The sequence below is a fragment of the Nannospalax galili genome, unplaced genomic scaffold, assembly GCF_000622305.1.
Source record: "Nannospalax galili isolate Female #2095 unplaced genomic scaffold, S.galili_v1.0 scaffold371, whole genome shotgun sequence".
Classification (NCBI taxonomy): Eukaryota; Metazoa; Chordata; class Mammalia; order Rodentia; family Spalacidae; genus Nannospalax; species Nannospalax galili.
In genome coordinates this window covers 1,358,824-1,380,333 of record NW_008331606.1, presented here as the reverse complement: position 1 = coordinate 1,380,333, position 21,510 = coordinate 1,358,824, and the positions used below count along the sequence as shown (strand labels likewise).

The following is a 21,510-nucleotide window of genomic DNA, read 5'->3' as shown; positions in this document are numbered from 1 at the left end:
TAAGTCAGGTTCCAGTCAGGTTTCCTTCTAAGGCTTCCTTCTAAGTTTTGGACCCCTACTAGCAGGAACTCAGAGCAAAATTTGGGAATTTCCCTAAGTGGGGGGCGGATGATTTTGGAATTCTTAGTCTGTTTGCTGAGTTCTCAGCCCCTATGCCAGGGGAAGGCCGGAAACAGGCAGTCTCTGGCGGTCTGCTGAGATTACAGCAACTACACAGATGGAGGTCGGTACCTGCCCTCTCAGGCTGTCTGCTAGGATCTCAGACTTATCCTACCAAAGCCAGGTCTGCCCCCGGGCCTTGGGAGAGGCTTCAAACAAACCCAATTATGGGGTTGGGTATGGTGCAATTAGGGGAAGCTCACCACAACGTGGTGGCAGGATCCAGGCACTCTCAGGCAGTCCCCTGCATTCTCAGCCCCTATGCCAGAGGGAGGCGGGAAACAGGCACTCTGGCTGTCTGCTGAGACCACAGTACACAGATGGAAGTCGGAACCCGCCCTCTGGCTGTCTGCTGAGATCTCTGTAACCTTACTCTTATTGCTTTGTTATTTGGCCACCTGGAAGATTTTCCTATCCTGTGCAAACTTAGAGAAGTTATTATGTATCTCTCCTACAGTTTTTAATCTTCCACATATCTGTCTATACCACTGTAATGTTAAGTAGTGTGATGAGAGAGCAGCCTTGAAATAAAAGAATTTTAGGTTTAAATTCTGGATAATGTATCTAGGCAGTTGTTCAGCCTTGAAAAAATTCCCTGAACTTGTCCAACCTTGGTTTCCTCATTGGTGAAATTATCTCTCGTGATAACTTCCATATGTAATTTGGCAGTACCATGACTAAAAGTAGGCCTTAAATGTTGCTCATGTTGCTGCTGCTCCTGCTCTGCTCTACTCTGTCAGTTGCTCTTATTTCTGTTCCTACTGTTATTGTCTCTACTACTACTAATACTCATGGAAACCACAATAGAATCTAGCAATCATTCAGTGCTGTGCTAATTTATAATGTTGGCTTATAGTTCCCAGGTCTTAAAATACCTTCATCGACGCTCCTGAGAGGATGACATCACGGTGTTTCAATTAAATGCCACATACAGTTGTCTTTTGTTGGAAATGAGTATAGCTGTGGCTTTTTGTATCTGAAAACTATTAGATGATACTGCCTTGCTGAAAAGGACTGTAGAATCCTATCTCTTTTGGAAGAAAGCATTCCTCTTGTGCTTAGAACAATCCCATTATTGTGGTGCTGGAGATTGAACTCAAGGCCTTGCATATTCTATCACTTGGTTACATACCTAGCCTTTGGTAGCCCTAGCTGGCCTCCAGCTCTTGGACCTCCTGCCTCACCCCTCTCCCCCACCAAGTGTTCGAATTTCCTATTACACTATCTGAGAATCCCTTCATTAACAGAAGGTTTTTTGATTGAGCATGGCACACACTTGTAGTCTCAACATGCAGGATGCAGAGGATAAAGAGTGAGGCCAGCTCGGGCTATATTGTGAAGCCTTACTCCAAAAAAGAAACTGAAACTTTTTTTGTTTATTACCAGGAATTCACTTCCAGAAATCTTAGCTACTTATTCAGTGCTGTTAGTTTTATAAGAATATGTAATATCAATAGTTAATCTCTTCCTTTGAAATAATTAAAAATTACTGGGGCTGCAGTGATGATTTAGTGGGTAAGAGCACTGGCTGCTCTCACAGGAAACCTAGGCTTGAATCCCAACACCCACGTGGTGGCTAACCACCACCCGTAACTCCAGTTCCAAGGGATCTGACACCCTCTTCCGACCTCTGCAGGCATTGCAGGACACAGGTGCACCTAACTACATGCAAGCAATAAACTCATACACATACATTTTAAAATAATAAAAGTTACGTACCTTGCTTTCTCAGAAATTAAAGACACTGTCATTCAGTCTTTTCCCCTTGATCTCCATTTTCCTTCTTTTCCATATTTACCAGTATATTTACCTGAATAAACCCATTATAGCATAGACTAGGAGAAGATTTTAAATTTTTATTACATTTATTTACTGATTGATTGTATGGCATGTGTCATGACACTCATGTGGAGGTAGAGAACAACTTGCAGGAGTTGGAGCTCTCCTACCATATGGATCCAAGGGATCTAATACAGGTTATCAGTCTTGGTAGCAAGCACCATTGCCCACTGACCCACTGATCCATCTCATTGACCCAGGTAAAAGTTTAAAGTTGTATGAGTTTCTTTACTTTGGGGAAAATGTTGAGAATGAAACGAGATATTTCTAAGTGAATGTTTTGCCTGCGTGTCTGTAAGTACACCAGATGCCTTATTGATTGAATTATATGTCCTAAAGGCAACTATGGGAAATACTTTTAGAAGTTGATTTAGTTCTTGTATTAGTCACTTTTCTGTTGCTGTGATAGAAACACCATGACCAAAGGGGCAAGAGTCCATCATGGCGAGGAGGCATAGTGGCAGAGGTGACTGGAGTAGAAGCTAAGTTCTCACATCTTTTTTTGTTTGTTTGCTTTGGTCTTTTTGAGACAGGATCTCCCTGTAGCACCAGCTGGCCTGGAACTCACTATGTAGACCAGGCTGGCCTTGAACTCACAGAGATCTGCCTGCCTGTGCCTCCCAAGTGCTGGGACTAAAGGCATGCACCACCATGCCCTGTTTAAGCTCTCACATCTTTAAGCAGGCACAGGAAACATAAGCATGACTGGAGATCTGGCAAGGCTTAAGAACTCTGTAAGCCCATCTCCACTGATGGGCTTCCTTCAGCATGGCCACACCTGCTAAGACCTCCCAAAACAGTCCCACCAACTGGGGACAAAATGTCCGAATACTTGGAGCCTATGGGGGACATTCTCACTCAAACCACCACAGTTCTCTTAGTAACTTGCAGATGGCTTTTTGGTCCAGTTAACTCAGTTATGAATAAAATAAATATATATTTGATACAGAATTTAATTTTTTAAGCTTATTTTGTGTGTGTGTGTGTGTGTGTGTGTGTGTGTGTGTGTGTGTGTATCCTCAGGCGCCAGAGTCATCAGACCACTCCTGGAGCTGGAGTTACAAATGGTTGTGAGATGCCTGCCATGGGTACTGAGAACTGAACTAGGATCTTCTGCAAGAGCAGGAAGCACTTTTAACTACTGAGCCATCTCTTCAGCCTCCAACACAGACTTACCTTTTAAACTAAAAATTGGGTAAAGTTGAGTGACCTTTCATTTCCATTTCACTTCAGTCAAAAGAGTTAAGGGAAGGGGCTGGAGAGATGGCTCAGTGGTTAAGAGCACTGACTGTTCCCAGCACCCACATAATGGCTAACAACAATCTATAACTCCAGTTCCAGGGGATACAATGTCCTCTTCTGATCTCCATGGGCTTTTTACAATATGGGTGCAGGCAATACACTTATACACATAAAATTAAAATGATAAATATAAAATTTGGGGAAAATATACAGATGCCTATCCAAAAACATCACATTTCACCTAAGTTATCTTCTTTGAACCTTCAAAAATTCCTGAATAAATGGGATTTTTAATCCTATTTTATAGATGAAAAAACTGGAGTAACATTCTGAAAATAAATGTTCAGAAGTTCTGGCATTCACATTATAGAATCACATTTTCTTTACCCCAGTTTTAGTATAATTCAGAGCACTTTCTTCACACCACTGAAGTTTATTAGTGGTAGTGGTTGGCTTTGGGGGCAGGTTGGGTTTGGGGGGTTTGGTTGATTTTTTTGTGCGTGGTGCTGGGGATGGAACTCAGGGCTTTACACATGCTAGGCAGGCACTCTGCCACTGAGCTATACCCCCAAACTAGAGCAGATTCTCATATAACCCAGACTGGTCTTGAACTCACTGTGCAGCAGAGTATGACCTTGAACTCCTGGTCCTCTACCTCCTGAGTGTGGAGATTACAGGCATACACCACCACACCTAGTTTATATGGTGCTGGCAGTTGAACCCAAGGCTAGTCACTCTACCAAGCAAGCTACATCATCAGCCCCTCGAGCATTTTCTCCCTAGAAGAGAGAGAAGCTATTCAAAGCTGACTTCTGAACTGTAGACAAGTAATCCCTATCCTAAATCGTCATAGTTAGCTTTTACATACATATGTCCATAAAAACTAGTGCAATATAATATTTTCATTTCCATAGTAATAGAAAACAGAAAATCTTACAGATCATCTCTTCCCATCTCTCAAATGGTGCAAGAAGCTTCCCTAAAATGCCTCTTCTCTAAATGCTTCCATAGATCAAACTAGCTATTTCCTAGGTTTTCTATTATTTGCCTTTCTCTTCTAGGAGTGTAGTTTGATCTTCACATGCCTATTCAGTCCCTACCCCCAGGTTCTGGGCCTCAGCCTATTCTAAGAATATTTAAGTAACTCAAGCCCTGACATCTGTATCAACTCCTATCCAGTCTGCTTATCCAGAATGACACAGAGATGGGACCACTAACCTCAGACCCAAGAGCATTTTCTTCTCTCAGGTTTGAGAAAAATAGGGACCTTCACATTGTCAACCAGACTCTGCGGTTCAGCACTTGGCAGCCATGTGGCCCTAGACAAGATGCTTTGATAATCCTGTGCTTCAGAGGCTACTATGAAGATTAAACATGACAGCCCATGATAAGAAAATCGTGTAGTAATTAGTAGTATGTAGTAAGGAATAAATGTTACCTGCCATTAATCAGGCCTGAGTATGGTGGCACATGCCTATAATGCCAGTGCTCAAAGCCTGGGCTGTTAGCATACTGAGTTCCTGGTCATCCTGAGCTACAGAGTAGATACTGATCCAAAAATCCAAAAATAAGCCAGGCGTGGTGGTGCAAGCCTTTAATCCCAGCATTTCAGAGGCAGAGGCAGAGGGATAGATCTCTGAGTTTGAAGCCAGCCTGGTCTACATAGCAAGTTCCAGGCCAGGCAGGGCTACATAGTGAAACCTTGTCTCAACAAAAAAATAAATAAATAATAAAAACAAGGTGTTGGATTTGGCTCAGCAGTTAAGAGCACTAACTGTTCTTGCAGAGGTCCCAGGTTCAGTTCCCAGCACCCACGTGGCAGCTAACAATCATTTTCTATAACTCCAGTTCCAAGAGAATCTGATGCCCTCTTCTGGCCTCTGCAGGCATTGTACACAGGGATGCACCCACATACATGCAGGCAAAACACTCATAAGCATAAAATATAAATAAAATAGGTCCTGGTGTGGTGGCACACGCCTTTAATCCCAGCACTTGGGAGGCAGAGGCAGGCGGATCTTTGTGAGTGCAAGGCCAGCCTGGTCTACATAGTGAGTTCCAGGAATGCTGGGGCTACAGGGAGACCCTGTCTCAAAAAAGACAAAAATAATAAATAAATAGCCAAAAATAATAGCCTAATAGCTGTCAGCACTTCGGCGGGAGACACAAAGGCTGAAAATTAGGCTTAGTTCTAAAGAAGGGTCATTTCCAAATAAGCCAAACTGGTCTATTGATTATTTCAAACCAAAATTATTTGAAGACATGTAACTTCAGAAAGGGCCATTTGACCTGTGTTTTCCTACATGCAGCAAGTCAAAGATGCTTTGGGGAGGTATGCCCTTCCCATACCAAAGCTGAGAAGTGCCTTGATTGTGAGAGACTGATCATTAAGGCTGCAGCAACCTTGAGTAAAACTCTGACCTAACTCTTATCTTCCAATAGTATCTACATCCCCTACTCTATATCTCTGTAAGAATCCCTAGATTCTATTACCCTAGTCCAGATACCAAACTCATGTTATTACTTTACAGATTTATTGTTCTTTGTTCAAAGAGTATGAACGCATCATGCTTTGATCATTTCTTCAGAATTCAGTGTTGTAAGGATCTCCATGTACATGTAAAATTAATTTTTTTTAAATATGCTTTTCTCTTGTTAACTAGTTCTTGTATTTACTAGGTTCCTGGATTCAGCCAAAAAAGCCCCCACCAAAAAATAAAGAGAATAAAGATGATCTCTTTGTCCCCTAGTCTGATTAGTCTGATATCCTTCCAATTCAATAAGATCCCTGGAAGGATAGGCAGGACAGTATCTTGGTAGCTCCCCTTTACTTGAAGCATCTTGGTTTCCATATGGAGTTAGTGGGTAAACCCAAGTCAGGTTTCTTATCCATGATTCTGACAGAAGCTTCCTCCTGTAGTTTAAGATTAAATTCAGAATCACAATACTTTATTATTGGAGAAGAAATTGAGTACCAATTACAGAATTAGATCTGGTCATGAAGTTTATTTCTCCTTCTAGTTCATTTGCATCGTGGCTTAAGGAAACGTATGTGCCCCCAAATCAACAGAATAAGTTGCTTTACCTGGCTTCAGACTGCCTCCCTAGGCAGGTGAAATACTTTTCAGTGTCTGCTTTCTCGCCCACCCTGCTGCTATGTTACGGTTCTTAACAGCAGATTCACAGGATTCTCTGGGGAGGGTGAAGCCCTAGTAATTTGGCAGGGTAATTCCAGGGTACGTTCAGCCATTTCCTTTTGTAAGGATATACTTTCAATTCCAGATGTCTAAGTGTCCAGATTGGGCACAAGATTTGTCCTTCTGTTTTGGCAAACATCCCAGAAAATACTAAAAAACAAAACAAAACAAATTTGTGCAAACATGTTACTGACTTCACCAGCAGGAGGCGCATGGTAGGCATGCAATCTTCCTTGTAGTGACAAGTTTGTCCCTTCTTGCGTGAGAGTGGTACTCAGTGTGGAAGTGTTTTTTAACTCAGGATTAATCTTCCTATGTCTCTTGAAGTTAAGAGGCACTTACCTACTAGTTTCAAGAAACAGCCCAAAGACAATGGGTATGACAAGAATAGTTTCATTTATCTTGCTTAGGGCCTGAAAGGATCCACTTTATCTGGTTCAGTTCCCTAGAAACCCAGATTGCCCTGCAGTTCACACTGCTGGTTTTAAAGCTGTGGCTCAAGAAAGATAGTTTCTGAGGCTGGTGAGATGGCCCTGTGGCGAAGAGCCCATACTGGTCTTGCAGAGGACCTGAGTTCCGTTTCCAGCACCCACGATGTCAGACAGCTCACAACTGCCTGTAACTCCAGCTCCAGGGGGAATCTGGCTCACAGGCACTGCACTCATACACACACACACACAATTAAAATAATAAGAATAAATCTTAAAAAGATAACTTCTGATTTTAGAGCTTGTCAGGAGGAAGCTATAAACATACAGACCTGGAGGAACAATAGAACCATCTGTGGATACTTCAAAAATTCAAATTCCTGGGGCTGGAGAGAGCTCAATAGTTAACAGCACTGATAGCTAATGCATAGGACCCTGGTTCAGTTCCCAGCACACACATGGCAGCTAACAACCGTTCTTAACTCCAGTTTCAGGGAATCTGAAACCCTCTTCTGGCCTCCATAAGCATTGTGTGGTGTGAATGTTCTTACATACATGCAGGCAAAACACACATACACATAAAATAAAAATAAGTAATTCACAAAAATATAAATAAAATTCCTGGACCCACCTTAGAGCCTGTATAGACAGAGTGGTTCGGGCTGATGCCCCAGGAATCTGTACTATAACAAGCCCCATTGAGATCCCACAGTTGGCTTGAACCAGCATTTAGGAACTACTAATCCAAGAGACTCTCAGATGAGATTGCTTATCACTCCCGCTGCCCCCACACCAGTCCTTAGGGCATGAATGGCCAAGGGACTTGGAGTCAAAGTTTCAACCCAGGTTGTTGCACCATATAAATCATGCCTACAAAGCGCTTATACACATAAAATAAAAAAAAAAAATATTTAAAAAACGTATCTGACTTGTGTACCATCCCCATTGGGTATTTCTCCCTGCTATAGCCCTGTGTGAAAGAGTGAGTTAGTCCTGAGAGACTCTCTGGTAGTGTAGATGCTGGTAGGAATGTGCATTGGCTTGAGTGTATTGTTCCAGTAGGCCAAGCTGCTCTTCCACTCACGACTGTCAAAAATGTCTTCTTGGGCCTGGAGAGATGACACAGCAGTTAAGAGCACTTGTTGATCTTCCAAAGGACCTGAGTTCAGTTGCCAGCACCCACATTAGGCAGCTCACAACTACCTGTAACCCCAATTCTAAGGGATTTGACACCCTCCTCTGGCATCCGTGAGCACTTGCACACATGCAGAACATACAGAAGGGGGGGATGATAAAACTAAATCTTTTTGAAAACGTTTTCTTGGGACTGAGGGTGTAGGTTAATGATATAGCTCTTGATTATCATGTGAAAGACCCTGGATTCAAATTTTTAGAAGTCCTCCTGGCTGGGTATGGTGGTGGACACCTTTGATCGCAGTACTTGGGAGGCAGAAGCAGGGGATATTTGTGAGATCAAGGCCACTCTGGTCTACACAGAGAATTCCAGGCTGGCCAGGGCTACATAGTGAGGCCCTGTCTCAAAAAGAAAGTCTTCCTGGAAGAAAGCAAGACATAAAGCCATGTGATAATCTATACAAATTTTATTTTGATATCAATTTGTATGGAAACAAGCAGGTGTCAGCATTATATAGGCCGGAAAAAAAGGGGAAAGAAAAATCTCCAGTGATAATTCATCTTGTATTTACACCATTTGGTTCAACAAGGACAGTTAGTTTTACTGTTAGCTTCCTGTGGGAACTCCAGTTTCTGTACCTTGCCTTGCTGCCTCTCGGCATCACGATATAACAGGGATTTTTGGGCCTTGAGTCGACAAGCCAGACACATGAAAATTGACTCCACATTCTGGCTTTCTTTGGGGTCCTTGGCTGATGTCTCAAACAACAGCATGTTGTGGGCATCGGCAAATTTCAGGGCTAAGTTGGAGGGTACCTGGATCTGTTCCCTCAAGTCACACTTGTTACCAACAAGCACCTTTGGGACTAGTGGGGGCACAGCATGCCCGTTGCATTCTTGGATCCACATTTTTAGGTTGGTGAAGGATGTCATCTTGGTGACATCATAGACAAAGACCACTGCATGCACATTGCGGTAGTAATGTTCGACCATGCTTTTACGGAAGCGTTCTTGGCCTGCTGTGTCCCACACCTGAACCTGTAACAAAAAGCCATATGTGAAGTCAGAAAAGGAAACATGGACAGATGAGGGAAAACATGGTTTTGTAGCATTATATAATGAGGTTACAAGTCCTGAAATAGAAAGTTGTTCTTGACAGATTAGCAGAATGGACCTATCAAAGAGTAGAGAGAAATTGTAGAGTTTGTTAAGCTTTTTCTCAAAAGGTTGAAGATACTGAGTTGAAAATCTGAAGGATTGTTGTTTTTAAAGTACATAAATTGGGCTGGAGAGATGGCTCAGCAGTTAAAAATACTGGTTGCACTTGCAGAGGACCCAGGTTCAATTCCTAGCACCCACATGTCAGCTAACAGCTGTCTACAACTCCAGTTCCAGGGGATCTGATGCCCTCTTCTGACCTCTGCAGGCATTGTACAACATGGATGCACCTACCCACATGCAGGCAATACACTTATACACATAAAATTTTTTAAAATATTTTTAAGGGGCTAGAGAGATGGCTCAGCAGGTAAGAACACTGGTTGTTCTTGCAGAAGACCCAGATTCGAATCCCAGCACCCACATGGCAGCTAACAACTGTCCATAACTCCAGTCCCAGAAGATCCGACAGCCTCTCTGACCTCTGCCAGCATTGCATGACATAGGTGCACTTCCCTACATGCAGGCAATACACACATACACATAAAATTTTTTTAAATTTTTTAAGTTTAAAAAAATATATTTTTAAAAGTATTTAAGCCAGGCCAGACATGGGTGGTGCATGCCTTTAATCCCAGCACTTTGGAGGCAGAGGCAGGAAGATCTCTGTGAGTTTGAGGCCAGCCTGGTCTACATAGTGAGTTCCAGGCCAGCTGGGGCTACAGGGAGACCCTGTCTCAAAAAAGACAGGAAAAAAAAGTACTTAAATTGGTTGATTTTTCTGGAGGGCAATTTGGCAACGTTATCAATAATCTTAAATTTTTTCATAACTGAGGACCTGTAATCCTTCTTCCAGGAATCTGTACAAAAGACAAAGCAAAATGTTCTGAATTCTGTAAAAATACCTTGACCGCAGTGTTATTTATACTAAGGAAATAATAGGAAACAACTGAAATGCTCACTACCAGAGGAATAGCAAAAGTATATATCTACATATTTAATGGGCTAATATTCAGCCATTAAAAGTAATATTTGCACCAACCAGTTCACACCTACAATCTCAGCACTAAGGAGGCTACGAAGGATTGCTGTGAGTTCAAGACCAGCCTGGGCTACATGACAAAACTGAAAGAGAGAGAGAGAGAGAGAGAGAGAGAGAGAGAGAGAGAGAGAGGTGTTTTCATAGACTAAGTCATACAAATTTAAAACAAAGGATACAAAATTTGTCAGGGCTGATGTTTTCAATCCTTAACACCTCCCAATATTGTTTCATATGACATAATCTCAATTTTCAAAAGCATTAAGCATAAACATACTTATTCATAAGAAAAGCCTAGAATTGTATATATCAGAATATTAATGGATAGTCGAGTAAAAGTAATATTTATTCTCTTTTATTACTCCAAAGTTTATGCTTTAAGGTTTGTGTTATTTCAAGTGGTTTTTGTTGTTGAGACAGGGTCTCAATGTGTAGTTCAAGCTGGCATCCAACTTGCCTCAAACTAGTGATCCTCCGGCCTCACCTTCCTGAGCTCTGGAATTACAGGCATGTATCTTCACACCTGACTTTGTATTAAAAGATTTGAAAAATTAATGTGGAGGCAGGAGGATCAGTTTAAGACCAGCCCAAGCTACATAGCAAGTTTGAGGTCCGCCTGAGCTATATGAGATCCTTATTTCACTCCCCTTCCCAAAGCAAGGTTAATGTTGAGAATCTCATCCTTGAGCTTCATTTATTCATTTAAATGAGATCTCATTTTGTAGCCCAGGCTGACCTCAAATTCATGATCCTCCTTGTTCTGGAATTACATGCTTGAGCCGCCATGCCTGTTTTTCAATTTATTTTTAAATTCACTTCTTTGTTATGTAAAAGATAATTTAATTCACTCGATTTTTCTCCAGCATCTTGGTTTTTGGGATAAAGGCCAATTTATGAAGAGAAAAGCTGGTATCAGTAACATATGCAAAGACATAATTCCCAGGGAGATACTCCGGTGTCAACATATATTCAAGCCCAATTTCATTTTCCTTTATATATTAAAGGTCTGGGATAACAGACATTCATGTTCAGAATGATAGTCCCAAGGCCTTATACAATTCTCAGTTATCAAACAAAATTTCATTATGATCGTCCCAAGGCCTTATACAATTCTCAGTTATCAAACAAAATTTCATTATGATCATCAATTCACTGCTGTGGTTCTTTAAATGTAATATAGTCTTTATTTGGAATTAGTAGTCAGTAAGCATAATATATAAAATATAATTGAATCTTTCTGCAGAGTGAAGATCTTACAGGTTCATCATCCTGAACATCAGTTTTCATTGTTCTGGCTGTCTCTTACCATCCTCCAAGATCTTTTAGAATTACATCTTCTATTTGAATTTATGTTTTGAGACAGTCATTCACTATATAGCTCAGGCTGGCCTCAGACTCTCAATCCTCCTGTCTCAGCTTCCTGAGTGCTGGAATTACTGATATTTGCCACCACCCTCAGCTTCTATTTGGATTTTCATGTTCTCTGGTCAGTCCCTCTTCTCCTTATTCCTGGACTATAGCATTCATTTGGTTCCTAGATGTCTCCACTCTGACGCCTTCTGAATGCTGCTATCACACTGGCCTCCTAAATACCCGCTTATATCTGCATGTCATCTTCCTCTTCAGAAAATGATGGTAGCCCTCTACCGAACATGGTATCAAATGGAAATTTTTCAGTCTGTCTTAATTTGACCCATCCCAACCTAGGTTCAAACTCCTCAGCCACATTTGCCTCATTATCTCTTCTGTGACTTTGGTTGGCTAGTCTACCCTTCCACTGTAGATCTGGTTTAATTCTCTTTGCCCTATTCCAGTCTCTCACATTCTTGAAGGCTCATTTTGTGTCTCCCCCTTCACCTACAAATCTTGTCTAACTTCTCTACAATTCTCTTTTCTTAGGAATTTCTATTGCATTTTGTGTCTGCATCATACTGTTTAGAACATATTTGTGTGTCCTCTGTTTCACGAGTGCTGCTGGTCCCTTGCCAGCTAAACCATAAGTATCTTTTTCAGCACTGGATTGTACATCCTTGAGGTGCTGGTGGTGGTGGTCGTCGTCATTGTCATCATCGTGATCATCATCATCATCATCATCATCATCATTATCATCATCATCATCAAAAACAGTATTTGCCTGAGCCACTAAAACTACCACCAAGCTGGCAGCCTTAGGTATCTGCCAAAGCGAGTTCAGAGAAAGCATCTGACTTTGGTTACACACAAAGACAAAAATCTTCAAAGATGTATTTGTTTCCGCAAGCAGAGACAAAAAAAGATTTTCCTTCTTTCTACCTCTCTGGTGCTCTGAACAAGAAGAAAGGGCAGGCGGGAGAAGAATGGAGGTCAGTGGGAAGAAAACAGATCTAGTCCGGGAATATCATCACCACTTGGCTCCTGATCCCCACTTCCCACCCCCACTCCCCAGTAGTCTTAACTCTTGCCTCTGAGTGAGGCTGAATCCCTATCGGTCCTCAGGCATGTGGCAGATGCTTTAACACCATGAGCTCAGGACTCTAAAAATACCTGCCACTCGCAGGAATGTGGGTGGGAGTGTGTGAGGTGTTTGAGGCTGAGTAAGGTTGACTGTTTGGCTTTTCTTTGGCTTCCTAATTGTATGCACCACCCAAGCTGCCAGAATGGAACTGTGGGGAGGGCCCCTCTGCCTAGAAGCTTTGCTTTAGAGGCTTAGGATTTCAGCGGTAGGTACTCCTCCCATTGCAGCTCTATATAAACCCTATCTGAGGTATTTGTATTCTTCTCTGTGGTGAGAGATGAACCTGGAAGCAGGCGGTTTCCAGCAGAAAACAGAACCAGCGGGTATGGACTCAAAGCCCTCCAAAAAGGAGACACCTCTGTCAGGCTCACTGGACACATGGAATGATCTTTTTGTGTTTGAGGGTTCAGTATTTTCTGTCCTCAACATCATAATCCTCTAGCCCTTGCCAGGGATTGAAAGCACCTGCTTCCTCTCCCCTTTTCTTCTTTCACAGTGGACATGACAGATGCCTGTCCCTTAGCCATATGTGCCCCAGATCCTCAGCACTGTGAGAGGGCCATAGGGGTATCATGGAGTTGAATCAACTGGGCTGCAAATCCCTGTCCAAATCTGGTCCTAAGCTGGGCGTGGTGGCACACGCCTTTAGTCCCAGCACTCTGGAGGCAGAGGCAGGTGGATCTCTGTGAGTTCAAGGCCAGCCTGGTCTTTCTAGCGAGTTCCAGGCCAGCTGGGGCTACAGGGAGAAAAAATCAAAAAGACCAAAAAACAAAACAAAAACAGAAAAACCAAAAAAAAAAAAGCCCAAAAAACAAAAAAACAAATCTGGTCCTTTCTCTAACTCAATGTCTTCATATGGAAAATGAAGAGCCAGAGCAACTATGTACATATGCTGAGCTAGCATGCCTTGTATGTGCATGACACTGCTTAATGCAGTCATCCCTCAGTATATATGCAGAACTGGATCCAGAACTCCGTCAGATTCCCAAATCACTAGAGCTCCAGGGCCCTGTATAAAATGGTGTACTGTTTGTATATAATACTGCGCACATCCTCCTGTATGCTTTAAATAATCTCTATCATATTTGATACAATGAAATGCAGTAAAAATGCTTGTTTAGGGAATAAGAAAAGTCTGTACATGTTTAGGGTAGATGCATTTTTAAAACATAACGTGTGTGTGCTATCCTATTGAGACAGAATCTTATAAGCTAAGCTGGCTTCAAATTTACTATGAAGCCAATGATGATCTTGAATTTGTAATCTTCCTGCCTCTACCTCCCAAGTGCTGAGATTATAAACATGACCCACCAGGTCAGGATTATGTGGCACTGGGACTGAACCCAGGATCTCATGCTTGCTAAGCAAGCACTCTATTAATGGAACTGTATCCCAAGCCCATGTTGTTTTTTCAAATATTGTCTTCTCAGTTGGGTCCAAAATGTACAGAGGACCAACTGTATATACTCTCTTTTCCTCTCAGGCCTGACACCATCACTAACTCTACGTGGACAGCTGACTGAGTGGGTGCAGTTCAAAAGACAGCATTCAGGCTCCTATTTAGGAACTGAGTAAATGAATAGGCATTCCTCAACTGTCCTCATCACAATAGTGGGAACTTGAGCCTTCCTGTGGTCTCTAGAATGATCTGATGAAATAACACATAAGAAGATGCTTTTGTCAAATGGAAAGTGCTCTACAGAAATTAGTTGTTATTGTGTGGGAAAGCTCACCAGCCCTCCTCCTTTAGTATAATGTGCCTTGGAGCCACTGGTTCTCATCTCGGAAAGCTTGGCTCTGGCAACTGAAGCAGAACCAAGGTGAGGGCAGCTGCTCAGGAGGGGCTGGAGAGGGATGCATCAACATGCCATTGGGTGGCTGCAGACAGGTCTAAAATGATGAGGTGCTGGAGGAGGGTTGAGGGGCAAAGGGTGGGGAACTGCCAAGGAGAAATTGAGCTTTTTAAACCATTTTCCTGCAGATATCCCTGTCTGAGTGAGCATCAGCAAACCCTCCCATCCCTGTACATGCTTTTAGCTGACCTGGGTATTTCTTTTCTCTGGGGACATATCTGGCATCTTTCTATAGATGGACCATGAATGTCCTTTTCTTGGAGGCTGATGGAGGAGGGCAGAAGTGCAAAAAAAAGAGACCAATACATTTGCAGCCTTTTGTGGATACACTAGTGGATGATGGGAAAAGTTTAAGAGAAATCTTTTTTTTTCAACTAGCCACATTGTTTCATCTGGATCTAAGATACACAAAGGTGACACACATGGCAAAGAACAGAAACAAATACAGACACACACACACACACACGTGCACGTACATGCACATATGAGTGCAGGAGAGGAAGCAGGACGGAGAGGGGAGAGGGGGCAAGAGAGAGAGGGGGGGGAGAGAGAGAGAGAGAGAGAGAGAGAGAGAGAGAGAGAGGAGAGAGACACATAGAAGAGAGAAACACTGATGGATAATTAACCATTAAGCTAACGGCCAGAAGATGGAAGCTTAGAAGCCCCATAGAAGACATGATGTCATTCTGACTGCAGGCAGCTTGCAAGGAACACTGAGCTCAGCCTCCATCCACTCAGCAATGTAACAGGAAAGTGTTTTCCCAAGTGATCATCAGAGAGAGAGAACCCCAGAGCCCAGAGTCTGGGCCATGCCTGCTGCAGCCATGACTGATACACTATGGGGGTTCTCGGCCTGTGGGAGGAACCAAATTTGGAAGGCTGATTCCTTGAGAATGTATCAGGAATCATTCAACAATTTGTTTCAGAGCCTCCCCTCTACTACCTACCTATCCTGGCCCTATTCATTGTTTTCTGATGCTTTTAGATTAAGATAGACTCAGCATGGTTTAGCTAACCGTGTAGATGACAGATAGATAATGCATAATGGTTAGTAAGAGAAGCGCCACCCATCCTTTGAGGGTTGGAAGATGTCTCCATCCTTCCTAGACTGAAAATTCTTTCAGCTTTCCCAGATCATGGCCCTCTATGTTGCTATCAAAGATAAACTTCTGGGTTAAATGGACTTTGGGATTTGTGTACTTTTCTTTTTTCTTTTCTTTTTTGTAGGGGAGAGCAGAACACAGTCCCCTACTACCACAAATTATGCAGTCGAGTTTCCCGCATTTGGGGAAATCACAGGAGTCAGCACACCCAGAGTGCAATGGATAAGCCTTGTCCTGGGAAAACCACCTTCGTGATTATGGTCTCTCTCCCGCCAGGTAAGTATTGCGATTTATGTACTTTTCCAGCCCTGTCAGTGTGAAGTCCAAAAAGAGTCTCAGAAAAGGAATTAGTAGACCTTCCTTGTAGGCCTGATTTTGTGGGATCTTAGGCAAGTTACTTTCCCTCTCTGAGCTCCAGTTTCCTACCAGTAAAATGAGAACTTTGGATTAGAGAATCTTTAAGGTCTTTTCTGGCTCTGAACATTCTGTGATTCTCGTGCCCAAGGTGAGACAGCTAAGGTGTAAAAATCAAACTCCAGGCACTCAGTTTAGTGTCCTGAGCACAGGCAAAAGAAATTTCTTGCTTAATGAGAAGTTCCATTTACAATTTATTTATTTATTTATTTATTTATTTATTTATTTATTGGTTCTGGGGATGGAATTCAGGACCTCGTGTATGCTAAACACACACTCTACCACTGATCTACACCCCCAACCCTGCAGGAGACAACTCAAAGGCTTCTGGATCCTTGGGCCATAGCCCTGGGTCCCTTGCTTAGAAGTACAGTAAACAAGCTGCCTGGTAGTCTATCACTCCCAATTTAAGGAGCTGGGTATTGCTCCCTAAAGTATAGGCCAGTGCTAAAACATGGTTCTAATCTGAGTTGAGACCCTAGCAATCTCAAGGGAGGAGAGATGAGAAAGTACTTAGACTCAAGATTCAAAAGATCTCTCTGCCTCTGGATAAGTTATTTCATCTCTCTCAAAATCAGTCTCCTTGTCTGTCAAATGGGAATGATAAAAATCATAATTTTGAGCTGGCAAGATGGTTCAGCAGGTAAAGGTGCTTTTCATTCACTAACCCTGATGACCTGAGTTCGATCCCTGGAACCAACATGGTTGAAGAAGAGAATCTACTCCTGCAAGTTGTCCTTTGACCACCACACATACACCATGGGACCACACACACACACTAAATAAATCAATGAATAAATAAATAAATGTAAAAACTTAGAAAAAAATTTTTAGACAGGGCCTCCCTGTAGACCCTGGAACTCACTATGTAGACCAGGCTGGCTTCAAACTCACAGAGATCCACCTGCCTCTGCCTCCTGAATGCTGGAATTAAAAGCATGTGGTACCATGCCTAGCTTCTAAAAATTTTGAAATATAAAAAGAAATTTAAAAATCCTAGCCTGGTGTGGTGGCGCACGCCTGTAGTCCCAACACTTGGGAGGCAGAGGTAGGCAGATCTCTGTGAGTTCAAGGCCAGCCTGGTCTACATAGTGAGTTCCAGGACAGCTGGGGCTACAGGGAGACCCTGCTTCAAAAAAAAAATCTTAATTCCTAGGGTTGCTGTATCTATTAAGATAGTACATATGAAGTGCTTAACATTGGGCTTTGTTTAGCCGTTAAATAGTTGTTTTGTTTAACCTTATTTTTTAATTAATTAATTAATTTATATATTTAATATGTATGAATATACCCATGTCATGCAGAGCCTGCGGAGGCCATCAGATCCCCTGGAACTAGAGTTATAAGCAGTTGTTAGCTGCCATGTGGGTGTTGGGAATTGAACCCAGGTTTTCTGCAAGAGCAATCAGTGCTCCCAACCACTGAGTCATCTTTCTAGCCCCTATTTTTATTATTTTTAATTGTGTGTATTTGTACATGGTGTGTGGGTATGTGCATGAATGTAAGTGCAGGTCCTGCGGATGCCAGTGACTTCAGATCCCTCTGTAGCTGGAATCAGAGGGGCTTATGAGCCGCCCTTGAGTATGCTGGGAGCTAAACTTGGGTCCTCGCAAGAGCAGTATGCATTCTTTGTTTGTTTGGTTGGTTTTTGTAAAGTCTTTTTGAGACAGAGTCTCCCTGTAGCCACAACTGGCCTGGAACTCGCTATGAAGACCAGGCTGGCCTTGAACTCACAGAGATCCACCTGCCTCTGCCCCCAGAGTTCTGGGACTAAAGGCGTGCACCACCACGCCCAGCTAAGTAGATCAGGCTGGCCTCAGTCTCACAGAGATCTGCCTGCCTCTGCCTCCCTAAGTTCTGGGACTAAAGTGTCCGCCACCATGCCCAACTAGTATGCACTCTTAACCACTGAGCCATCTCTCCATCCCTGATAAATAGAAATTTTGATGGGCATGGTGGCACATGCCTTTAGTTCCAGTACTCGGGAGGCAGAAGCAGAAGGTTCTCTGTGAGTTCAACATCAGCCTGGTTTGCAAAGCATGTTCCAGCCCGGCCAGTTGGGACTACAGGGATACCCTGTTTCCAAAAGACCAATAAATAAATAAATAAATAAATAAATAAATAAATAAATAAAAGTTGTATTATTCTTTCCTAATCATTGTAGACTGTTCTTGAATTTATTGGATTGTAAATGTTGTGAGATGCATGGTAATTGGAGAGACCAAATGAGGCTTGGTCCCCTAAGGATGGTCCTGAAAATGAGGAATAAAGCTCCAAGTACAACAAACTGGTCACCCAACAGAGGTTGTCATAGGTATGTGCTGTCCCTAGGACACAGCCTGGGAGAGATCACACTCTGCTCTGGGACTGAGGAGAAAAGCCTGTTGAGCAGTCTCTGCCAGGGCTGCTATTTTCTAAGCTGACAGCCTATTGCTTTCCGTGGTCTAGGGCTTCCTCAGCCTGTCACTCAGCACTTTTTTCTCTCTTCAGAAGGGAAACTAACTTTGGCAATCATCTCCAAATCAGGTTTTGGCACTTGGTCCTTGCAAACAGTAAAAGCATGGTGCAAAATCTACTTCTCTGGATCATGTGCCAGTTCATGGCCATGCTCTGCCATCTTCCTGAAAACATGCTAGTGTCTTATCAGCCTTGGCCTTGGTTTCAGCAGCTTTACAAGGGGTAGGTTCACCATCTCCCAGCTCCCACACTCCAGTGAAATTTCTTGCAGCGTCTGCCCTCAGAGGGTTCCTTCTTGAACCATGTCCTAAGGCTTTGTCCTCTTGAAAATATCATCTTCCCCCAAAAGTCCATATTAAGCACTTATCTGCATGCTGAGCTCTGTTTCTAGTGAGTCACACTGTCACAGGCTCTGCCCTCTGGTAAAGTCTGGGATCTTTGGCAGAGACTGTGAAACCCAGTTTGGCTAAGTACAGAGGTGGTAGAAGGGGAGAAGGATTAAAAACCTCCCTAAGGCCATTGGGTGAGGATTCCAGCCACTCTTCACCTCCTCCCCCCTGTCTTCTTCCCTCCATCTCCCTCTTCCCCTAGACTCACAAACACTTCCTTTTTTTCCTTCACTCAAATCTCAGATGGGTGTACCACTCTTCTCCCTTTTAAGTCCAGGGTACTCATTGGCTCATTGTAACACTTGATTCTAAACAAATGATAGCATTAAAGTTGAAGGGTTTTGAAGGTGTTTACAAAACACATACATTCATTTATTTCTACTTTGGAAAAAAATTCATGTTTTAGACTTTGCAGAATCTTACAGCGATACATTAAAGAAGCTAGACACAGTAGAGGAAGTCCTAACCCCTGCAAACATTGAACATAAGAATCCTTGGAAAGGACAGGGGCAGATACCTACATTGTCTTTAAAAGGATATGTAGCAACCCCCCACTCCTCAGAACTGCAAGGAGCCTAAAAAGATCACAAGGTCAAAAGAATCCACTATCTCCCTGACCCAAGGCTCTCCCTTATCAGTGCTGAGTGACCATCTTCCTGAAGTCTAGTGTCTTGGCCTGTTTTCTGAAGCCATTTTATAATGCAGTCATTTTAATCATCAATGAGTCTTGTACAGTTTAGGGATGTTTCATCATCTCCCCAGTTTCTCACTTCTTCTTTCTACTTCACTTGGAAGAGAGGCCTTGTGGTCACTTCAGCTCTTTGATAAGCAAGAGGTTTGCCTTCACCTTGACCCTCCTTGGGGCCCAACTATAGGCTCAAGAAAAGGCCAACTGTGAGTGTAGAGGAATTGGTCTTCAGTACCCCTAGTGTCTTTTCAGAAGCTTCTCTTCTCTGTGCCCTGCCTCTCTTGCCTCTGATGACACACAAAGCTACTTTTGCCATATCCTCCCACTGCCAGCCCCTGCACACTGACATATTCCTGTCTTACTGAATTTCTACCTTCACTGCACTAAACGTGAACACGTCATTATACAAAAATATTTGTACTTAACCCATTTAATAAACTATGGAGAGGGAGTCAAGGCACTTCCCCTGGCCCTCAGAGAAGTTGCTCTACATTTTTACAATAGGCTTTCTGAAGACAATGCCAGCAGGGTGAGTAATGGGCAGTTCATTCCTTAGGTTTCCCCAGACAAGTAACGAAGAGGCCATCTGAGAGGGACTGCCCCCAAGAACAAGTCTTGATAATTATGAAGACCCAGCAGGTGACTGTCTCAATCTTTAAAAGGGCTCATGGCTTTGTGCCATAACCAACTCCCACTCCACCCCCATCCCATGTCAGCCCTAATCTTAACTGCAAACTGCAATTGAAAATAAAACAGCTTTCATTCTCTGGGAATTTCCATCCTTTCCAACCCTTCTAATGTCACAGGGCTTAACCAACATGATTTTTTGCAGCCTTTTGGCACCCATGAGATAGAAAAGACCTCAAGATGTGTAAAGTGCTTTGGAATCCATCCCACAAGACTGGACTGAGCGACCTCTGGCTAGACGTGCCGCTTCTCTGTTTTCGGGTCAAGGATGGGATCAAACATGGTTTTCCTGGCTAGAACTGTCAGGCATGGGCAAAGAGTAAGAATGTAACCACTCCAGCTTGTCAGAAAAATTGGGTTAAGAGGGAATGGAGTCACTGAAAGAGGCTTAAAAGGGGTGAGGAGCCCAGGGTCTTGAGCTTAGCAGGTGGCGGCACAGCCAGTGCTAGACATTTATTACGACTAAAGCTTTACCTCTGGCGAAACCCCCTCCCAGCTCCCTCCCTTCCCGGACCTGACCGCCTGGATCACCTTGATCTTCTCGCCCTCGATTTCCACGGTCTTCTCCCTGAAGTCTACACCGATAGTGGCCTCAGTCTTGTCTGGGAAAGTACCTCCGCAGAAGCGGAAGGTCAGGCAGGTCTTGCCCACGTTGGAGTCCCCAATCACGATGATTTTGAAGATACGAATCTGCACATACTGGTCCAGTGATGAGTCGAGCTCCAGAGATGCCAAGCCAGCGGCTGAGGCTGGCTGCAGGCTCCCATGGCCCAGGATGGGCTGCGCCATCTCTTTGGGACCAGACCGGGGGTCCCAACCCTACTCGAGGGCTCCACACAAAGAAAGCGGCCACGTTAGTGCGCTCAAGGCGAGCGAGCTTTGTGCGTGTGTGTGTGTGTGTGTGTGTGCGTGTGTGTGTGCGCGTGTGTGTGTATGTGTGTGTGCGCGAGCGCGCGCCCGCGCGCGTTTGTGTGTGTCCACCCGTGTGTGCGAGCACCGGTAACGTGTGCGCGCGCTCGTGAAGAGGGTGCTTCTCACCCCAGGCACCCCTCCTTTTTCTCCAGTGCACCCTCCTGACAGCTCCGAGGCACCTACACAAAAGCTAAGAAGAGGAGGAATGGAGAACAGGCAAGCCCTGAGCCTTCTCTTTCTGCCTGTGTGTGAGCCCCAGGACCAGAGGCTCCGGCTTGTGATCCTGTGCCACCGCTTCGCCTAGACCCTGCCCTGTC

General features: G+C 43.5%; 1 protein-coding gene and 1 non-coding gene across 2 annotated transcripts; both read right to left on the bottom strand.

Moving 5' to 3' along the window:
- Window positions 1-8,451: 8,451 nt before the first annotated feature.
- On the bottom strand, window positions 8,452-21,199 carry Rab33a (RAB33A, member RAS oncogene family). The gene is made up of 2 exons (XM_008826723.3): window positions 20,813-21,199; window positions 8,452-9,037 (listed from the first exon to the last, which is right to left on the bottom strand). The coding sequence occupies exons 1-2, from the start codon at window positions 21,068-21,070 to the stop codon at window positions 8,582-8,584; spliced, it is 714 nt and encodes a 237-aa protein (XP_008824945.1). The 5' UTR covers window positions 21,071-21,199; the 3' UTR covers window positions 8,452-8,581.
- On the bottom strand, window positions 15,768-15,930 carry LOC115069200. Its single transcript, XR_003848481.1, has one exon. It is a non-coding gene; the product is annotated as a U1 spliceosomal RNA (small nuclear RNA).
- Window positions 21,200-21,510: the final 311 nt, after the last annotated feature.

Excerpts from the sequence above, each read along its gene's own strand:
- Rab33a (XM_008826723.3), bottom strand. The coding sequence starts at position 21,070 with ATGGCGCAGCCCATCCTGGGCCATGGGAGCCTGCAGCCAGCCTCAGCC. Across the intron at positions 9,038-20,812 it reads TCGAGGGCGAGAAGATCAAG|GTTCAGGTGTGGGACACAGC; the intron begins GTGATCCAGGCG and ends TTTTTGTTACAG.